Genomic DNA, 17,128 nt, shown 5'->3' with positions numbered 1-17,128 from the left:
AAATAGCAGAATAACTTAGTCATAGAGAAAGAAAACAAATGCCAAATCCATATTAGCTGATCAAAAATGATCGACATAAACCAAAATCCCAAGAAGCCACACCTGTATAGACACACTGTATATAAATAAAGGAGTTTTATGTACTGACTAGTCTTTAAGCCCGTTACATTAACGGGTGCTAGAATAGATGTGTCTGTCTTTCTGTCTCTCTCTCCTCAGCTGTCCACCACCACCTCTTGTCTTCTCCCTCTGTCCAGCAGTAGCGTTTTCTTTCTGTCTCTCTCCTTGGCCTCTGTGTCTGTCTTTTTTTCTCTCTCTCTTCTTGGCCACTGTCTCTGTCTTTCGTTCTTTCTTTCTCTCTCTCTCCTTGGTCGCTGTCTGTCTGTCTTTCTCTTTTTCTCTCTCTCCTTGGCCGCTGTCTCTGTCTGTCTCCCACCCCTCCCCCTCCACTTCCCTGTGCAGCAGCATTTTCCTGCTCCTTCACTTCCCTGTATTTACATTCTGTAATTCTACCAGCGTGGGAGGACTCATTAATTCAACGAAACACCTCTTCTGACAGCCTGATGCCTTGCAGCACCCGCACCCTGTCCGTCTCATCCAGGCCAAAGGACACCCTTCTGCTGTTGCTCTTGCCGCCACCTATCACCGCCACCACACCGCAGAAGACAAACTGCTGCGTTAAGCGCTGCATGTGCCGCAAATTGAACACGGCTATGGAGGCAGGGATCACACCATTGTAAGTGCGCATGCGCACTTAAGGTTTTATTATAGAGGATGCACAGCCCTGGATCAAGTATGCATACGTTAAACTCCTCCCACAAATTCAGTAGGAAATGACACAAATCATTTTAATTGATGAATTTTTGACTGTTTTAATGTACTCTCTATATATATTGATTGTATGTGTTTTTTACTTTGTTGTGAACCGTTTTGAATTTTTGGTATAGTGGTATACAAAAAAATAAATTATCATTATTATTCATTCCTCTTTCTCCTCTTCAAAAATCCAACAGACCACCAACTCCTGTTGTTCCTTCTCTACAATATTGTTAAAATCCAACCTTTCTGAGCACACTGCTAAGACCCACATCCATACCCTTATCACCTCTTACCTAGACTACTGAAATTTGCTAATGATACTGCCAGGTACCCCTTCAAATGTATCAAAAGCGACTTTGTGGTTCTGGGAGAGGTAAAACAGACAGGTGTGAAGGTGATATTCTTGTTCATCCTCCCTGTCAAGGGTAAAGGCCAGGGCAGAGAAGCTCTCTGCAGATGAATGCGTGGCTATGTGGATGGTGTTGTCAAGAGTGTTTTGTCTTCCTGGACCATGGGATGATTTTCCAAGAGCTGCTGAGCAGGGATACTATCTATCAAAGAAGGGAAAATGTGTCTTTGGTGGCAGGCTGGCTAATCTAGAGAAGATGGTTTTAAATTAGAAGTGATGTGGCAGGGTGATCAAAGCCCCCAGGTGATTATAAGCGCTCAGGTAAGTAAATCACTGAATACATGGATGGGAAAAGGGAATACATGCATGGGAAAAGGGGGCAATGTCTGGAAAGCAGTATATACTAAGGAAGTATGGAAAACAAGATTCTGGATCTAGATGCAGTGATGGAAGATGAGTTGGTTATAGTGGCAATCACAGAGACATGGTTCACAGAGAACCATGACTGCGATGTAGTTATACTGGGCTATAATCTGTTCAGGAAAGACAGAGTAGGAAGAAAAGGAGGGGGGAGTAGCATTATATGATATAAGATCATATTAAAGATCATATCATATATATTATATAAGATCATATTAAACATCATATATATCATATAAGATCATATTAAAGCCACACAATTGCAGGATCTGCAGGGCAAGAAAGAGACAATGTGGATCAATTTGGAAAGGGAATGGTGAATATATTTACATTGGTGTGATATACAGGCCTCCTTCATAGACCGAAGAAGTGGACAGAGATTTAATAGTAGACATTCAGAATATAACTTAAAAAGGGGAAGTTTTACTAATAGGTAATTTTAACATGCCGGATGTTGATTGGGGTATCCCTATTGCAGGGTCTTCTAGAAGTAGGGAGATCCTGGATTCTTTACAAGGAGAACTGTTCCAGCAGTTGGTAATGGAACTCACGTGGGATGGGTGATACTGGACTTAGTGCTTACAAACGGGGAAAGTGTTTCTGATGTTTTAGTGGGTGATATGACATCCAGTGATCATTGCATTGTATGGTTTAATATTAAGACGGGTATATAGAGGGCTCATTCAAAAGTAAAGGTTCTAGATTTAATAAAAATGAACTTTGTTCAGATGGGGGATTACGTCAAGTAATTGTTGTCTGGATGGTAACGTCTGGAAGGAGCAGAAATGCAGTGGGCAAAACTGAAAGGGCGACAAATCTTTTTGTGAGGCAAGTAAGTAAAAGTAAGAGGAAAAGAAGGCTGCTTTGGTTCTCAAATGTAGTAGCTGAGAAGGTAAGGAATAAGAGGTTAGCTTTCATAAACTACAAAAGATTGCAGAAAGAGAAAGACAGGCAAAAATATCTTGAAAAGTTAAGAGGCTGGTCGTGTAGTCAGGAAAACAAAGATGCAAATTGAAGAAAAAATAGCTGAAACGGGGAGACAAGACATTTTTTAGATATATTAGTGATAGGAAAAAGTGCACAAGTGGCATTGCGAGACTCAAAGGTGAAGGGGAGGAATATGTAGAAGTTAATAAAGAAAAGGCCGAATTCCTTAACAAATATTTCTGTTCTGTGTTCACAGCTGAAGCGCCGGGAATGGGACCAAAGAAGACAAGCACAAATAGGGATGGGGGAGTGTTAGATCCTGATTGATTTTCAGAGGGTTGTGTTTGTGAGGAGCTAGCTAAATTAAAAGTAGACAAAGCAATGGGGCCAGATGGTGTATATCCGAGGGTAACTGAAGGAACTTAGGGAAGTTCTGGTAGCTCCACTGACTTACCTTTTCAACGAGTCTCTAGAGTCCAGTACTGGAGGACTGCAGAAGCATGGATGTGGTCCCTCTACACAAAAGTGGAAGTAGGTAATTTTAGGCCAGTAAGTCTAACTTCTGTGGTAAGCAAATTAATGGAAACGCTTTTAAAACATAGAATGGTGAAATTTCTAGAATCCGGTGGATTACAGGATTAGAGGCAACATGGATTCACTAGAGGTAGGTCTTGTCAGACAAATCTTATCAATTTCTTTGACTGGGTGACCAGAGAATTGGAAAGAGGATGTGCGCTAGATGTGGTGTATTTAGATTTTAGCAAATCTTTTGACAGTGTTTCACACAGATGTCTGATAAATAAACTGAGTGCCCTTGGGATGGGCCCCAAAACGACCGGCAGTGTCAACAACTGGTTGGGTGGAAGACGACAGAGAGTAAGTGCTTAATGGAGATTGCTCTGAGGAAAGGGATGTTACCAGTGTTGTGCCTCAAGGTTCTGCTCTTGAGCCTGTTCTTTTTAACATTTTTATAAGTGATATTGCTGAAGGGTTGACTTGTAAGATTTGCCTCTTTGCAGATGATACCAAAATCTGCAAAAGAGTAGACAATCCGGATGGTGTGAATAACATGAAGAAAGACCTACCAAAGCTTGAAGAATGGTCTGAAATTTGGCAGCTAAAATTTAAAGCTAAGAAATGCAAGGTCATGCATTTGGGTTGCAAAAGGCAAAAAACAAAAAGAATTGACCCCAAGATATCCACAGAGAAGAAAATCCAGAGAAAACAAAAAAAACTCTTGTGGAGTGACGATGTTCCTAAATGGACTTTATTTGAAAGAGTCAAAGTTCCAAAGGTACACCAAAATCATCCACATAAAAATAAATTCATCCACATACAACCAATATACTGGAACCTGAGCAATTCTTCAATGAAAACCTAGCAGAAAAATTAACATCCATGGAAGTGAGCCTTGAAGATGTGCGCAGGCAGATAGAAAAACTGACAAATCCCCGGGTCCTGATGGAATCCATCCAAGGGTTCTGAAAGAATTAAAGAAGGAGATAGCGGAACTACTGCAGCAAATTTGCAACCTATCCCTGAAAACAGGCGTGATCCCGGAGGATTGGAAGATAGCCAAATCACGCCTATCTTTAGAAAGGGATCAAGAGGTGACCCGGGAAACTACAGACCGGTGAGTCTGACCTCGGTTCTGGGGAAAATGGCGGAAGCACTGATAAAAGAAAACATCGATGAACATTTGGAAAGAAACGAACTTCTGAAAACAAGCCAACATGGTTTCTGCAGGGGGAGATCGTGCCTAACTAACTTATTGCACTTCTTCGAAGGAATTAACAAACGGATGAACAAAGGGGACCCCATAGACATCGTATACTTAGACTTCCAAAAAGCCTTTGACAAGGTGCCTCACGAGCGTCTACTCCGGAAACTGAAGAATCATGGGGTGGACAGAGACGTACATAGATGGATCAGAAACTGGTTGGCGGGTAGGAAACAGAGGGTAGGGGTGAAGGGCCACAACTCGGACTGGAGAAGGGTCACGAGTGGTGTTCCGCAGCTATTTAATATATTTATAAATGATCTAGAAACAGGGACAAACTGTAAGATAATAAAATTTGCGGACGACACCAAACTATTTAGTGGAGCTCGGACTAAAGAGGACTGCGAAGAACTGCAAAAGGACTTGAACAAACTAGGGGAATGGGCGACGAGATGGCAGATGAAGTTCAACGTTGAGAAATGTAAAATATTGCATGTGGGAAGCAGAAACCCGAGGTACACCTATACGATGGGAGGGATGTTATTGAATGAGAGTACCCAAGAAAGGGACTTGGGGGTAATGGTGGATCAAGCTTCAAGTTTATTAGGATTTAATATACCGCTTATCAAGGTTATCTAAGCGGTTTTTACAATCAGGTACTCAAGCATTTTCCCTATCTGTCCCGGTGGGCTCACAATCTATCTAACGTACCTGGGGCTATAGAGGACTGAGTGACTTGCCCAGGGTCACAAGGAGCAGTGCAGGGTTTGAACCCACAACTCCAGGGTGCTGAGGCTGTAGATCCAACCACTGCGCCACACACTCCTCCGACATGACAATGAAGCCGATGGCACAGTGCGCAGCGGCCGCTAAGAGAGCGAATAGAATGCTAGGTATAATCAAGAAGGGTATTACTACCAGAACAAAAGAAGTTAGCCTACCGTTGTATCGGGCGATGGTGTGCCTGCATCTGGAATACTGCATTCAATATTGGTCACCGTACCTTAAGAAGGACATGGCGTTACTCAAGAGGGTTCAGAGAAGAGCGACACGTCTGATAAAAGGGATGGAAAACCTTTCATACGCTGAGAGATTGGAGAAACTGGGTCTCTTTTCCCTGGAGAAGAGGAGACTTAGAGGGGATATGATAGAGACGTACAAGATCATGAAGGCCATAGAGAGAGTAGAGTGGGACAGATTCTTCAAACTTTCAAAAAATAAAAGAACAAGAGGGCATTCGGAAAAGTTGAAAGGGGACAAGTTCAAAACAAATGCTAGGAAGTTCTTCTTTATCCAACATGTGGTGGACACCTAGAATACGCTTCTAGAGGCCGTAATAGGGCAGAGTACGGTACTGGAGTTTGACAATTTCCTACTGAAAAAGGGGATAGAAGGATATAAATAGAGGATTACTGCACAGGTCCTGGACCTGTTGGGCCGCCGCGTGAGCGGACTGCTGGACACGATGGACCTCAGGTCTGACCCAGCAGAGGCATTGCTTATGTTCTTATGGAACTTTGTCTCTTTCAAAGAAAGTCCATTTAGAAACATCGTCACTTCACAGAGTTTTTTTTTTGTTTTCTTTGGGTTGCAAAAACCTGAAGGAATGGTACAGTTTAGGGGATGAAGAACTTATGTGCAAGACGGAAGAGTGGGACTTGGGTGTGATTGTATGTGATGATGTTAAGGTGGCCAAACAGGTTGAAAAGGTGACAGCGAAAGCTAGAAGGATGCTAGGTTGCATAGGGAGAGGTATGGCCATTAGAAAAAAGGAGGTATTGATGCCCCTGTATAAGACTTTGGTGAGACCTCATTTAGAATGTGTTAAATTCTGGAGGCCGCACCTTTGAAAAGATATAAAAAAGATAGAGTTGGTCTAGAGCAGTGTTGTCCAACCTGTGGCCCAAGGGCCGCATGCAGCCCCGTGAAGTATTTTGTGCGGCCCCGGTCGAGGGCAATGCAGTGTTTTCCTCTGCTGCCCCCGAGTGTTTACCGTCTTGCCATCTCCCTCCTCTGTCTTGCTGCAGTGTTTGCACGTTTGTGTGGCCCCAGAAACATTTTTTTCGGCCAATGTGGCCCAGGGAAGCCAAAAGGTTGGACACCCCTGGTCTAAAATGGTGCAAGGTCTTCGTCATAAGGCATATGGGAGAGACTTAAAGATCTCTATATGTATACTTTGGAGGAAAGGCGGGAGAGGGGAGATATGATAGAGATGGTTAAATACCTACATGGCGTAAATGCGCATGAGTTGAGTCTCTCTCATCTGAAAGGAAGCTCTGGAATGAGGGCATAGGATGAAGTTAAGAGGTGATAGGCTCAGAAATAATCTAAGGGAATACTATGTGGAAGTCTCATAAGAACATAACAAAAGAACATAAGAAGTGCCATCTCCGGAACAGACCCTCCGGAATACTGGATCCTTAACCCTACTCCAGTCCATTTCCAAATACAATTCAAACTCCTCTTACTGCCCTACAAATGCACTCACTCCGCAGCCCCAAAATATCTTTCCTTACTTCTCCCCCCCCCCCCCCCGTGAACTCTGTTCATCAGGCACATCCCTCCTAATTGTACCCTTCTCCTCCACTACCAATCCAGACTCCATCCCTTCTATCTTGCTGCACCATATGCATGGAACAGATTGCCTGAATTATTATGTTAGGCTCCATTTACATAGTAACATAGTAGATGACAGCAGATAAAGACCCAAATGGTCCATCCAGTCTGCCCAACCTGATTCAATTTAAATTTTTTTATTTTTTTTCTTAGCTATTTCTGGACAAGAATCCAAAGCTCTACCTGGTACTGTGCTTGGCTTCCAACTGCCGAAATCTCCATTAAAACCTACTCCAGTCCATCTACACCCTCCCAGCCACTGAAGCCCTCCCCAGCCCATCCCCCACCAAACGGCCATACACAGACACAGACCGTGCAAGTCTACCCAGTACTAGCCTTAGTTCAATATTTAATATTATTTTCTGATTCTAGATCCTCTGTGTTCATCCCACGCTTCTTTGAACTCAGTCACAGTTTTACTCTCCACCACCTCTCTCGGGAGCGCATTCCAGGCATCCACCACCCTCTCCGTAAAGTAGAATTTCCTAACATTGCCTTTGAATCTACCACCCCTCAACCTCAAATTATGACCTCTGGTTTTATCATTTTCCTTTCTCTGGAAAATATTTTGTTCTACGTTAATACCCTTTAAGTATTTGAACGTCTGAATCATATCTCCCCTGTCTCTCCTTTCCTCTAGGGTATACATATTCAGGGCTTCCAGTTTCTCCTCATACGTCTTCTGGCCCTCCTCTGGACCGCTTCAAGTCTTCTTATGTCCTTCGCCAGATACGGTGTCCAAAACTGAACACAATACTCCAAATGGGGGCCTTACCAATGACCTGTACAGGGGCATCAACACCTTCTTCCTTCTACTGACTACGCCTCTCTTTATACAGCCCAGCATCCTACTGGCAGCAGCCATTGCCTTGTCACACTGTTTTTTCGCCTTTAGATCTTCAGACACTATCACCCCAAGGTCCCTCTCCCCATCCGTGCATATCAGCTTCTCACCTCCCAGCATAAACGGTTCCTTCCGATTATTAATCCCCAAATGCATTACTCTGCATTTCTTTGCATTAAACTTTAGTTGCCAGGCATTAGACCATTCCTCTAACTTTTACAGATCCTTTTTCATATTTTCCACTCCCTCTTCGGTGTCTACTCTGTTACAAATCTTGGTATCATCTGCAAAAAGGCACACTTTTCCTTCTAATCCTTCAGCAATGTCACTCACAAACATATTGAACAGGATTGGCCCCAGCACCAAACCCTGAGGGACTCCACTACTCACCTTTCCTTCCTCCGAGCGACTTCCATTAACCACCACTCTCTGGCATCTGTCCGACAGACAGTTTCTAACCCAGTTCACCACTTTGGGTCCTAACTTCATTCCTTCAAGTTTGTTCAACAGTCTCCTATGAGGAACTGTATCAAAGGCTTTGCTGAAATCTAAGTAAATTACATCTAGCATATGTCCTCAATCCAACTCTCTGGTCACCCAATCAAAAAATTCAACCAGGTTCGTTTGGCACGATTTACCTTTTGTAAAGCCATGTTGCCTCGGATCCTTTAACCCATTAGATTCAAGGAAATATACTATCCTTTCTTTCAGCAACACTTCCATTATTTTTCCAACAACTGAAGTGAGGCTCACCGGCCTGTAGTTTCCTGCTTCATCCCTGTGACCACTTTTGTGAATAGGGACCACATCCACTCTCCTCCAATCCCCAGGAACCACTCCCGTCTCCAGAGATTTGTTGAACAAGTCTTTAATAGGACTCGCCAGAACCTCTCTGAGCTCCCATAGTATCCTGGGATGGATCCCGTCTGCTCCCATTGCTTTGTCCTCCTTCAGTTTTTCAAGTTGCTCATAAACACTCTCTTCCATTTTCTCGTGTAACTTTGCCAGACAATCTCAGTCCTTCTCCAGGATTTTCTTCTGTGAACACAGAACAGAAGTATTTGTTTAGCACATTTGCTTTTTCCTCATCACTCTCCACATATCGGTTCCCAGCATCTTTTAGTTTAGCAATTCCATTTTTCATCTTCCTTCTTTCACTAATATATTGAAAAAATTTTTGTCTCCCTTTTTTACATTTTTAGCCATTTGTTCTTCCACCTGTGCTTTCGCCAGACGTATCTCTCTCTTGGCTTCTTTGAGTTTCACCCTGTAGTCCTTTCTGCACTCCTCTTCTTGGTTTTTTTTATATTTCACGAACTCCAACTCTTTCGCCTTTATTTTCTCCGCCACTAGTTTGGAGAACCATATCGGCTTCCTTTTTCTCTTGTTTTTATTGATTTTCTTCACATAAAGGTCCGTAGCCATTTTTATCGCTCCTTTCAGCTTAGACCACTGTCTTTCCACTTCTCTTATGTCCTCCCATCCTAACAGCTCTTTCTTCAGGTACTCTCCCATTGCATTAAAGTCTGTACGTTTGAAATGTAGGACTTTAAGTATTGTGCGGCTGCGCTCCACTTTAGCTGTTATATCAAACCAAACCGTTTGATGATCGCTACTTCCCAGGTGAGCACCCACTCGTACATTAGAGATACTCTCTCCATTTGTGAGGACCAGATCCAATATCGCTTTTTCCCTCGTGGGTTCCGTCACCATTTGTCTGAGCAGAGCCTCTTGAAAGGCATCCACAATCTTCCCACTTCTTTCTGATTCCGCAGATGGAACATTCCAGTCTGCATCCGGCAGGTTGAAATCTCCCAACAGCAGAACCTCCTCTTTCCTTCCAAACTTTTGGATATCCACAATCAGATCCTTATCAATTTGCTGCGATTGAGTTGGCGGTCTGTAGACTACACCCACGTAGATAGAAGTTCCATCTTCTCTTTTCAGAGCGATCCATATCGCTTCTTCCTCTCCCCAGGTCCCTTGCATTTCGGTCGCTTGGATATTGATCTTTACATAGAGAGCTACTCCTCCACCTTTTTGACTATCTCTGTCCTTCCTAAAAAGATTATATCCCAGTATGCTTGCATCCTATCCATGGGATTCATTGAACCATGTCTCTGTGATAGCGACAATATCTAGATCTGCCTCTAACATCAGGACTTGCAGATCATGAACTTTGTTGTTTAGACTGCGAGCATTTGTGGTCATCGCTTTCCAGCTATTTTTCAGCGGTAATCTCCTTTTTCGAGTGCCCGATGCTCCAGTCTATTCTTGGGTGGTTGAAGTCCCCCATCACCACCACACTTCCGCTTTTGCAGGCCGAACTGAGGCAGTTATGCAAAAGCGGAAGTGTGGTGGTGATGGGGGACTTCAACCACCCGGGAATAGACTGGAGCATCGGGCACTCGAACTGTATGAGGGAGACCAAATTCTTGGAGGTCACGAGGGACTGTTTCATGGAACAGCTGGTCACGGAACCAACACGGGGAGATGCCACTCTTGACCTAATCTTCAACGAACTAGGGGGACCCACTAAGGAGGTGGCAGTACTAGCCCCACTAGGAAACAGCGATCACAACACGATCCAGTACAGGTTAGAAATTGGATCATCAAAGGTGAAAAGAACCACAACGACAGAACTCAACTTCAAAAAAGGAAATTATGATGCGACGAGGAAAATGGTGGGAAAGAAACTCAACGACACCGCAAGGAAGATGGAGTCCGTAGAAAAAGCCTGGACCCTACTCAAGGGCACGGTACATGAAGCACAGAACCTGTGCGTCCCCAAGTTCAGGAAAGGGTGCAAAAAAAAATAGAACAAAAAACCCAGTGTGGATAACAAATGCAGTGAAAAAGGCGATAAGTGATAAGAAGGCATCATTCAAAAAATGGAAAAAAGGCCAGACAGAGGACAACCAAAAGGAGCATAAAAAACACCAAAAGGAGTGTCACCGAGTGGTTAGAAAAGCAAAAAGAGAGTATGAAGAGAGACTGGCAGGGGAAGCAACAAACTTCAAATCATTCTTCAGGTACGTCAAGGGGAAGCAACCAGCTAGGGAGGAAGTGGGACCCTTGGATGATGGAGACAGAAAGGGAGTGGTAAAAGAGGAAAAGGAGATAGCGGACAGGTTAAATGAGTTCTTCACATCAGTTTTCACAAGGGAGGACACAACCAACATTCCAGAACCTGAGGAGATCATAAAAGGAGATCAGGATGAAAATCTGGTCCAACTAGAGTTGAGCAAGGTGGATGTCCTCAGGCAGATAGACAGGCTAAAGAGCGACAAATCGCCAGGTCCGGACGGCATTCACCCAAGGGTACTCAAGGAACTAAGGAACGAAATAGCTGAGCCACTTAGACAGATATGCAACCTATCCTTAAAAACTGGAGAGATTCCGGAGGACTGGAAAATAGCAAATGTCACGCCCATCTTCAAGAAAGGCTCAAAGGGAGACCCGGGAAACTACAGACCGGTGAGCTTGACCTCGGTCCCGGGAAAGATGATGGAAGTGCTGATTAAAGACAGCATCTGGGAACACATCGAAAACAATGGGCAGCTAAAGTCGAGTTAGCATGGCTTCTGCAAGGGCAGATCATGCCTCACGAACTTATTATACTTCTTTGAGGGGGTAAACAGCCAGGTGGATAAAGGGGAATCCATAGACATTATTTACCTTGACTTCCAAAAAGCCTTTGACAAGGTACCACACGAAAGATTGCTAAGGAAGCTATGGAACCACGGGATGCAAGGGGTGGATCAAAAACTGGCTGGCGGACAGGAAACAGAGGGTTGGAGTAAAGGGCCATTACTCAGATTGGAAATGGGTCACGAGCGGAGTTCCACAAGGGTCGGTGCTGGGACCGCTTCTGTTAAATATATTTATTAACGACCTGGAGGCGGGAACAAAATGTGAGGTTATTAAATTTGCGGATGACACTAAACTATACAGCAGGGTCAAAACCATGGAGGACTGCGAAGATCTCCAAAAAGATCTGACAACGCTGGAAGAGTGGGCCAAAAAGTGGCAGATGAGCTTCAACATAGGGAAATGCAAGGTCACGCATGTTGGGAAAAAGAACCCGATGTTCACTTACAAGATGGGGGGATCACCGCTAGGGGTGAGCAATCTTGAAAGACCTGGGAGTGATGGTAGACACAACATTGAAGGCGTCAGCGCAGTGCGCCACAGCCTCAAGGAAAGTGAACAGAATGTTGGGTATCATTAAGAAAGGTATCACGACCAGGACGAAGGAAGTCATCCTGCCACTGTATCGTGCATTGATGCGCCCACACCTGGAGTACTGTGTCCAGTACTGGTCGCCGTACCTCAAGAAGGACATGGCGGTACTTGAGAGAGTCCAGAGAAGAGCAGCTAAGCTAATAAAGGGTATGGGGGACCTCTCATACACTGACAGACTGAAAAAGCTGGGGCTTTTCTTGCTGGAAAAGCGATGACTCAGAGGAGACATGATAGAAACCTTCAAGATCATGAAGGGCATAGAAAAAGTGGACAGGGACAGATTTTTCAAATTATGGGGAACCACAAGTACAAGGGGGCACTCAGAGAAATTGAGAGGGGAAAGGTTTAGAATAAATGCAAGGAAGTTCTTTTTCACCCAGAGGGTGGTGGATACATGGAACACGCTACCGGAGGATGTGATAGGCAGAAGCACGCTACAGGGCTTCAAGGAGGGTCTGGACAGGTACCTGGAGGACAAAGAGATTGAGGGATACAGATAAGAGTAGAGGTAAGGTTAGAGGGATAGGATTAGAAGTAATTTGTAAAATTAGTCAGAGACCACTGTTCAGGCAGTGGGCCTGATGGGCTGCCACGAGAGCGGACCGTTGGGCGAGATGGACCTCTGTTCTGCCTCAGCGGAGGCAACTTCTTATATTCGTATGTTTTGTTTCACTTTCCGTTGCAATACTAAGAAATGAGTTGCTGATATTGTTTATGTTGCAATCTTTACTACTATCGCATCTTTTCTTTTGCCGGGGGTAGTCTCTATAATTGTCCTTCATACATACATCACTCCCACCTTCTAGTTTAAATGCCTTGAAACATATTGTCTAAGTTTCTCTGCAAGGTTTCTTTTTCCTGCTGTAGTAATATGTAGCCCATCAGTGCAATATAGCTTCTTGTCCTTCCATGTATTTCCCCATCATCCTATGTACCTGAAGACATCTTGATGACACCAGGCTCTGAGCCATCTATTAAAGTCCTCTGTGTTTTTCACTCTTTGCTCTCCTTTTCCATATGCAGGCAGTATTTCAGGAAAAGCTAAAGTCTTTACAAAAGATTTCATGCCCTCACCAAGCTCCCGAAAAGCTTTCTGTGCTGCAGGTGTGGAGTTGTTAGCCAGGTCATTTGTTCCCAGATGGATAAAAACATCAGTGTTAAAATCCTTAGTTTCGTCCTTAATTATAGTCTGTATTTGCCTGGAACTCCTGGTAGCTGAGGATCCTAGAAGACATTTCACTATTTTGGTCTCCTCGCCTTGTGTTCCAAGGTTAATGCCTCTGATGATGGAATCCCCCAACAGTAATAGTTTTCTGTTTTTGGCTTTTTTATTTGTGCTTAGGGTGCGCTTGTTCTCTTGAGTTACCTTCATTGGTTCCAGTCCCACCTCCCTTCTGTTTTCTTGAGTATCGCAGTGCACTAGTGGAGCGAAGGAATTCTGTAGAGGTAATATTTGTGAAGGTGGATGTTTCTGTGTTACATGGCGCAGTCTTCCTGAGCCTACTGTGACCCATTTATTCCTGGGCTGTTTTATTCTTTGAGGTAAAGGTGGTAAGTTGGTATGATTTTGTGGAGCGATGGAAGCTGCTTTAATTGTATTCAATTCCTGTTTAAGTTTGCAGAGCTCCTCCTTAATACTAGCAAGTTGAAAGATGGGGCAAGCCTTAAGCCTCCAAATAGTGTGTCTTGGAATTAAAGCACCACAGTGATTGCATAGAATAAAGGTCATCTTGATTGGTTGTGAAGTGACTTGATTTGAGTAGTCCTGATTATTTGGGTCTCTATATATATGAAAAGTGGTCCCTGGGGTGGGTGGGACTATAAGTCTTACCCTTATTCCCATGAAGGGAAAGAGGAAATAAGATTTAACAAAAGAAAGAGAAGGGTTTTTTAAAAAGTAAGAAACAGGGAGAAGGAGAAGAGAAATTAAGCAGATATAATGCTGCAAAACAGTGAAAAGAGCAGAATATGAAATGCTGAGTAACTTAGCTTTTAGAAGTTCATAGGGCAGACTTGTTCACAGCACTGTCCCAAAGATCCTGTGTTTTAGGGTGGTATAGAGCCTGTATTTCTGACTTACTAGTTTTCAACCACTGTGTCTGCTGATTAGGAGGAGAAGGGTGGGGCTCTGATTTATTACTAAGGTTAAGTGCATTATTTTAAACAGAAATGCAGGCTCTATACTAAACTAAACTAAACCTTGGGTTTGTATACCGCACCATCTCCATAGTTGTGGAGCTCGGCACGGTTTACAGGATTTGTAATGAGGAAGGAACTCCAAGGGAGGGCTAGAAGAAGATCAGAGGAGAGGAGAATGTTAGAGGGCTAGGATGTCAGAGGAGGAGGGAGTGTTAGGTTTTAGAAAAAAGCCAGGTTTTCAGCTGTTTACCACCCTAAAACACAGGATTTTAAACAGAAATGCAGGCTCTATACCACCCTAAAACATAGGATTTTAAACAGAAATGCAGGCTCTATATCAAATCAGTGGCTACCCTAAAACACAGGATTTATAACAGGATTTTCCCTACTTTAGTCACCCTGTGCCATAGGCACCAGGATTTAATTAGAGTTAATATAAGTCTTAACTTTATTCCTATGAAAAGGAAGAGGAAATAAGATTTAACAGAGGAAAGAGAAGAGTTTATTTTTTGTGTTTTTAAGTAAGAAACAGGGAGGAGGAGAAGAGAAATTAAGCAGATATAATGCTGAAAAACAGTGAAAAGAGCAGAATATGAAATGCTGAGTAACTTAGCTTTTAGAAGTTCACAGAGCAGCCTTGTTCACAGCACTGATTCAAATCTAAGCTAAAAGTCCACTTTTTTGAGGCTACTTTAAAATCCTATGTCCTTCCTATCATTTTCTTCAAGGAATTCCCCTACCCTATATGTCCTGTCTGTCCAAACTAGATTGTAAGCTCTTCAGAGCAGGGACCATCTATTACATGTCAAATGTACAGCGCTGTGTATGCTTTTCAGCACTTTAGAAATGTGAAATAGTAGTAGTAGTAGTAGTAGTGTGTCTGTGCAGGGTTAGGGTACCCTTGGGGTGAGAATGAACAGGTCTAGTGTTTCAGTCAAGGAGGGGCAAGAGTCTTTGGTGGGTTGGGACCATGGGGGGTGAGAATTGGCATCAGGTCTAACACTTCAGTTGGGGAGAGCTGGTGAAAGTCTGTTGCGTATGCCCTTGATTTGCTCTTCTTTTCTTTCTTCCAGAATTCAATTCGTCATAATCTTTCGCTGCACAGCAAATTTATTAAAGTCCACAATGAAGCAACAGGGAAAAGTTCCTGGTGGATGTTGAACCCAGAAGGTGGTAAGAGTGGGAAAGCCCCCAGGAGGAGAGCTGCTTCCATGGACAATACCAGCAAAGTAAGCAAAATACGAGGGAAAGCATCCAAGAAAAAAGCAACACTGCAAGCTGCCCCTGACAGCCCAGATGCTCAGGTCCCCAAGTGGCCTGGAAGTCCTTCAGCCAGGAGCCCTGAGGATTCTGATGTGTGGCTGAGTTTTCGCCCCCGAACCAGCTCCAATGCAAGTACCATAAGTGTAAGGCCTGACGAGGAAGATGAGCAGGATGAGGATATTCATTCATCACTGGTCTACTCAAACTCTTCCAACAGCGTCCCCCCAACTGTAACAGAGGAGCTAGAACTCATTGATGGCTTAAACATTCTCTCTCCTGTTTCCTCCATGCAGTCGGTGACTAACAGTTTCTCTCGGCAGCCCCAGAGTGCGTCCACTCGGACTTCATCATTTGGCAACTCTCTGTTCAGCTCCGTAGATGTCCCTTTGCAGAGCTCAGCAAATCATTTCCCAGGGCCTCAGACTCTGGGAACACTCTTGACTTCAGATTCTTCCCCTCCTAGTGATGTCATGATGACCCAAGTAGATCCCATCCTAACTCAGACGGGCAGTCGGATAAATAACTCCAATATGCTGCTTCTTGCTGGACAGGCTGCTCAAAGCAAGCTCAGCCTGTTAGGCTGTAGTTCTAGTGGTTTCCCCATCTCCATTGGTACTGGCACACTGCCATCCACTCTCGCCCTTTTGGCATCTTCTCAAAGTACAGCTGCCTTGACCACTGTGAAAGCTCCAGCTTCTGCTAATTCATTGAGTCAGCCAAGTCCTCCGCCTCTCTTGCCTTCTGCTTCCATGGCATCATTGGTAGGCATGAGCCATGACAGGCTACCTATAGATCTGGATGTAGATATGTACATGGAGAACCTGGAATGTGATGTTGACTACATCATCAACAGTGATCTTGTGGATGAGGATTTGATGGATCTCATGGATTTGAACGTTGATCCCATTATTCCCAGTCCAAGCTATCCTGGAACCACACAGGCTTCCACCCAGAGCTGGGTTCCCAGCTAACTAAAGGTAGGTGCACTTTACAGTTTGCTTGATCCTTGTGGTCCAAAGAGGCAATTTTAAAATGTGAACAGACATCATAATACAACCCCTGACCTCCCCATCCACTCGGGATCTTTTCTCACTCCTATCCAATCCCTGCATGGTTGTGCATTCCTCTACCAGCTTGCTTATTTCTCCTCTCACTGCCCCGTTGCAGCAGAGTGGCTCCCCTGGTGGCCAACTTCATTCTGAGATTTGAGTGTACAGTGCTAGCAAGAACCCATGTGTTTGAACTATAGTATGAAGCCATTTGGCAAGAAACTGCTCTCGCCCTATCTGACAGTAGGAGGGGATCATCTGGCACACTGATTACACAGCACTGACTTCCAGTGACCCTGCTGCACCTTATGGGTTAGTTTTCAAATTGCATGGATCACACTGAGTTCTAAGGAGAAGTTGCTTGCCTAGGGCAAAGTCCATGTGCTGAAAGCATCCATGTGTTATACTTACTGTCTGCAGAGAGCATATAAAGTATGTATGCTGTTTTTCTTCCCTAACCTAAGCACATTTGCCTAGGTGTGTTTTTATGTGTTTGGAAGGCACAAAGGCCGGAACCCAAAAGTAAGATGAGAGAGCTAGAACATATCAAGTGGACCGATTTTGAAAATTGTCCATTCTCAACCTCCTCCAGATTGAATAAAATGTTGTGAGGATATTTACTTGGGTCTCAAACTAAATCTTGCAAAACTTTTTGGACAGATCTCTATTGGTTTGAGACTTACACCTTCAGAGTGCCATGCTCTGCATAACAGGCGCTGCAGCCCAACAAAACCTGC

The 17,128-nt window shown here is 44.0% G+C and overlaps 1 protein-coding gene across 2 annotated transcripts in view; it reads left to right on the top strand.

Moving 5' to 3' along the window:
* Positions 1–17,128, top strand: part of FOXO4 (forkhead box O4) — a 34,244-nt gene that overhangs the window by 664 nt on the left and 16,452 nt on the right. For both annotated transcript variants that reach the window (XR_004539621.1, XM_033946471.1), the window contains exon 2: positions 15,153–16,319. Coding sequence is in view for 1 of the 2 variants with exons in the window: in XM_033946471.1 (XP_033802362.1) it covers positions 15,153–16,313 (1,161 nt within the window). In the remaining variant the exon portion in view is untranslated. The remainder of the gene's footprint in view (positions 1–15,152; positions 16,320–17,128) is intronic.

This window comes from Geotrypetes seraphini, chromosome 5, assembly GCF_902459505.1.
Source record: "Geotrypetes seraphini chromosome 5, aGeoSer1.1, whole genome shotgun sequence".
Classification (NCBI taxonomy): domain Eukaryota; kingdom Metazoa; phylum Chordata; class Amphibia; order Gymnophiona; family Dermophiidae; genus Geotrypetes; species Geotrypetes seraphini.
This window is presented reverse-complemented; position numbering and strand designations above follow the sequence as displayed.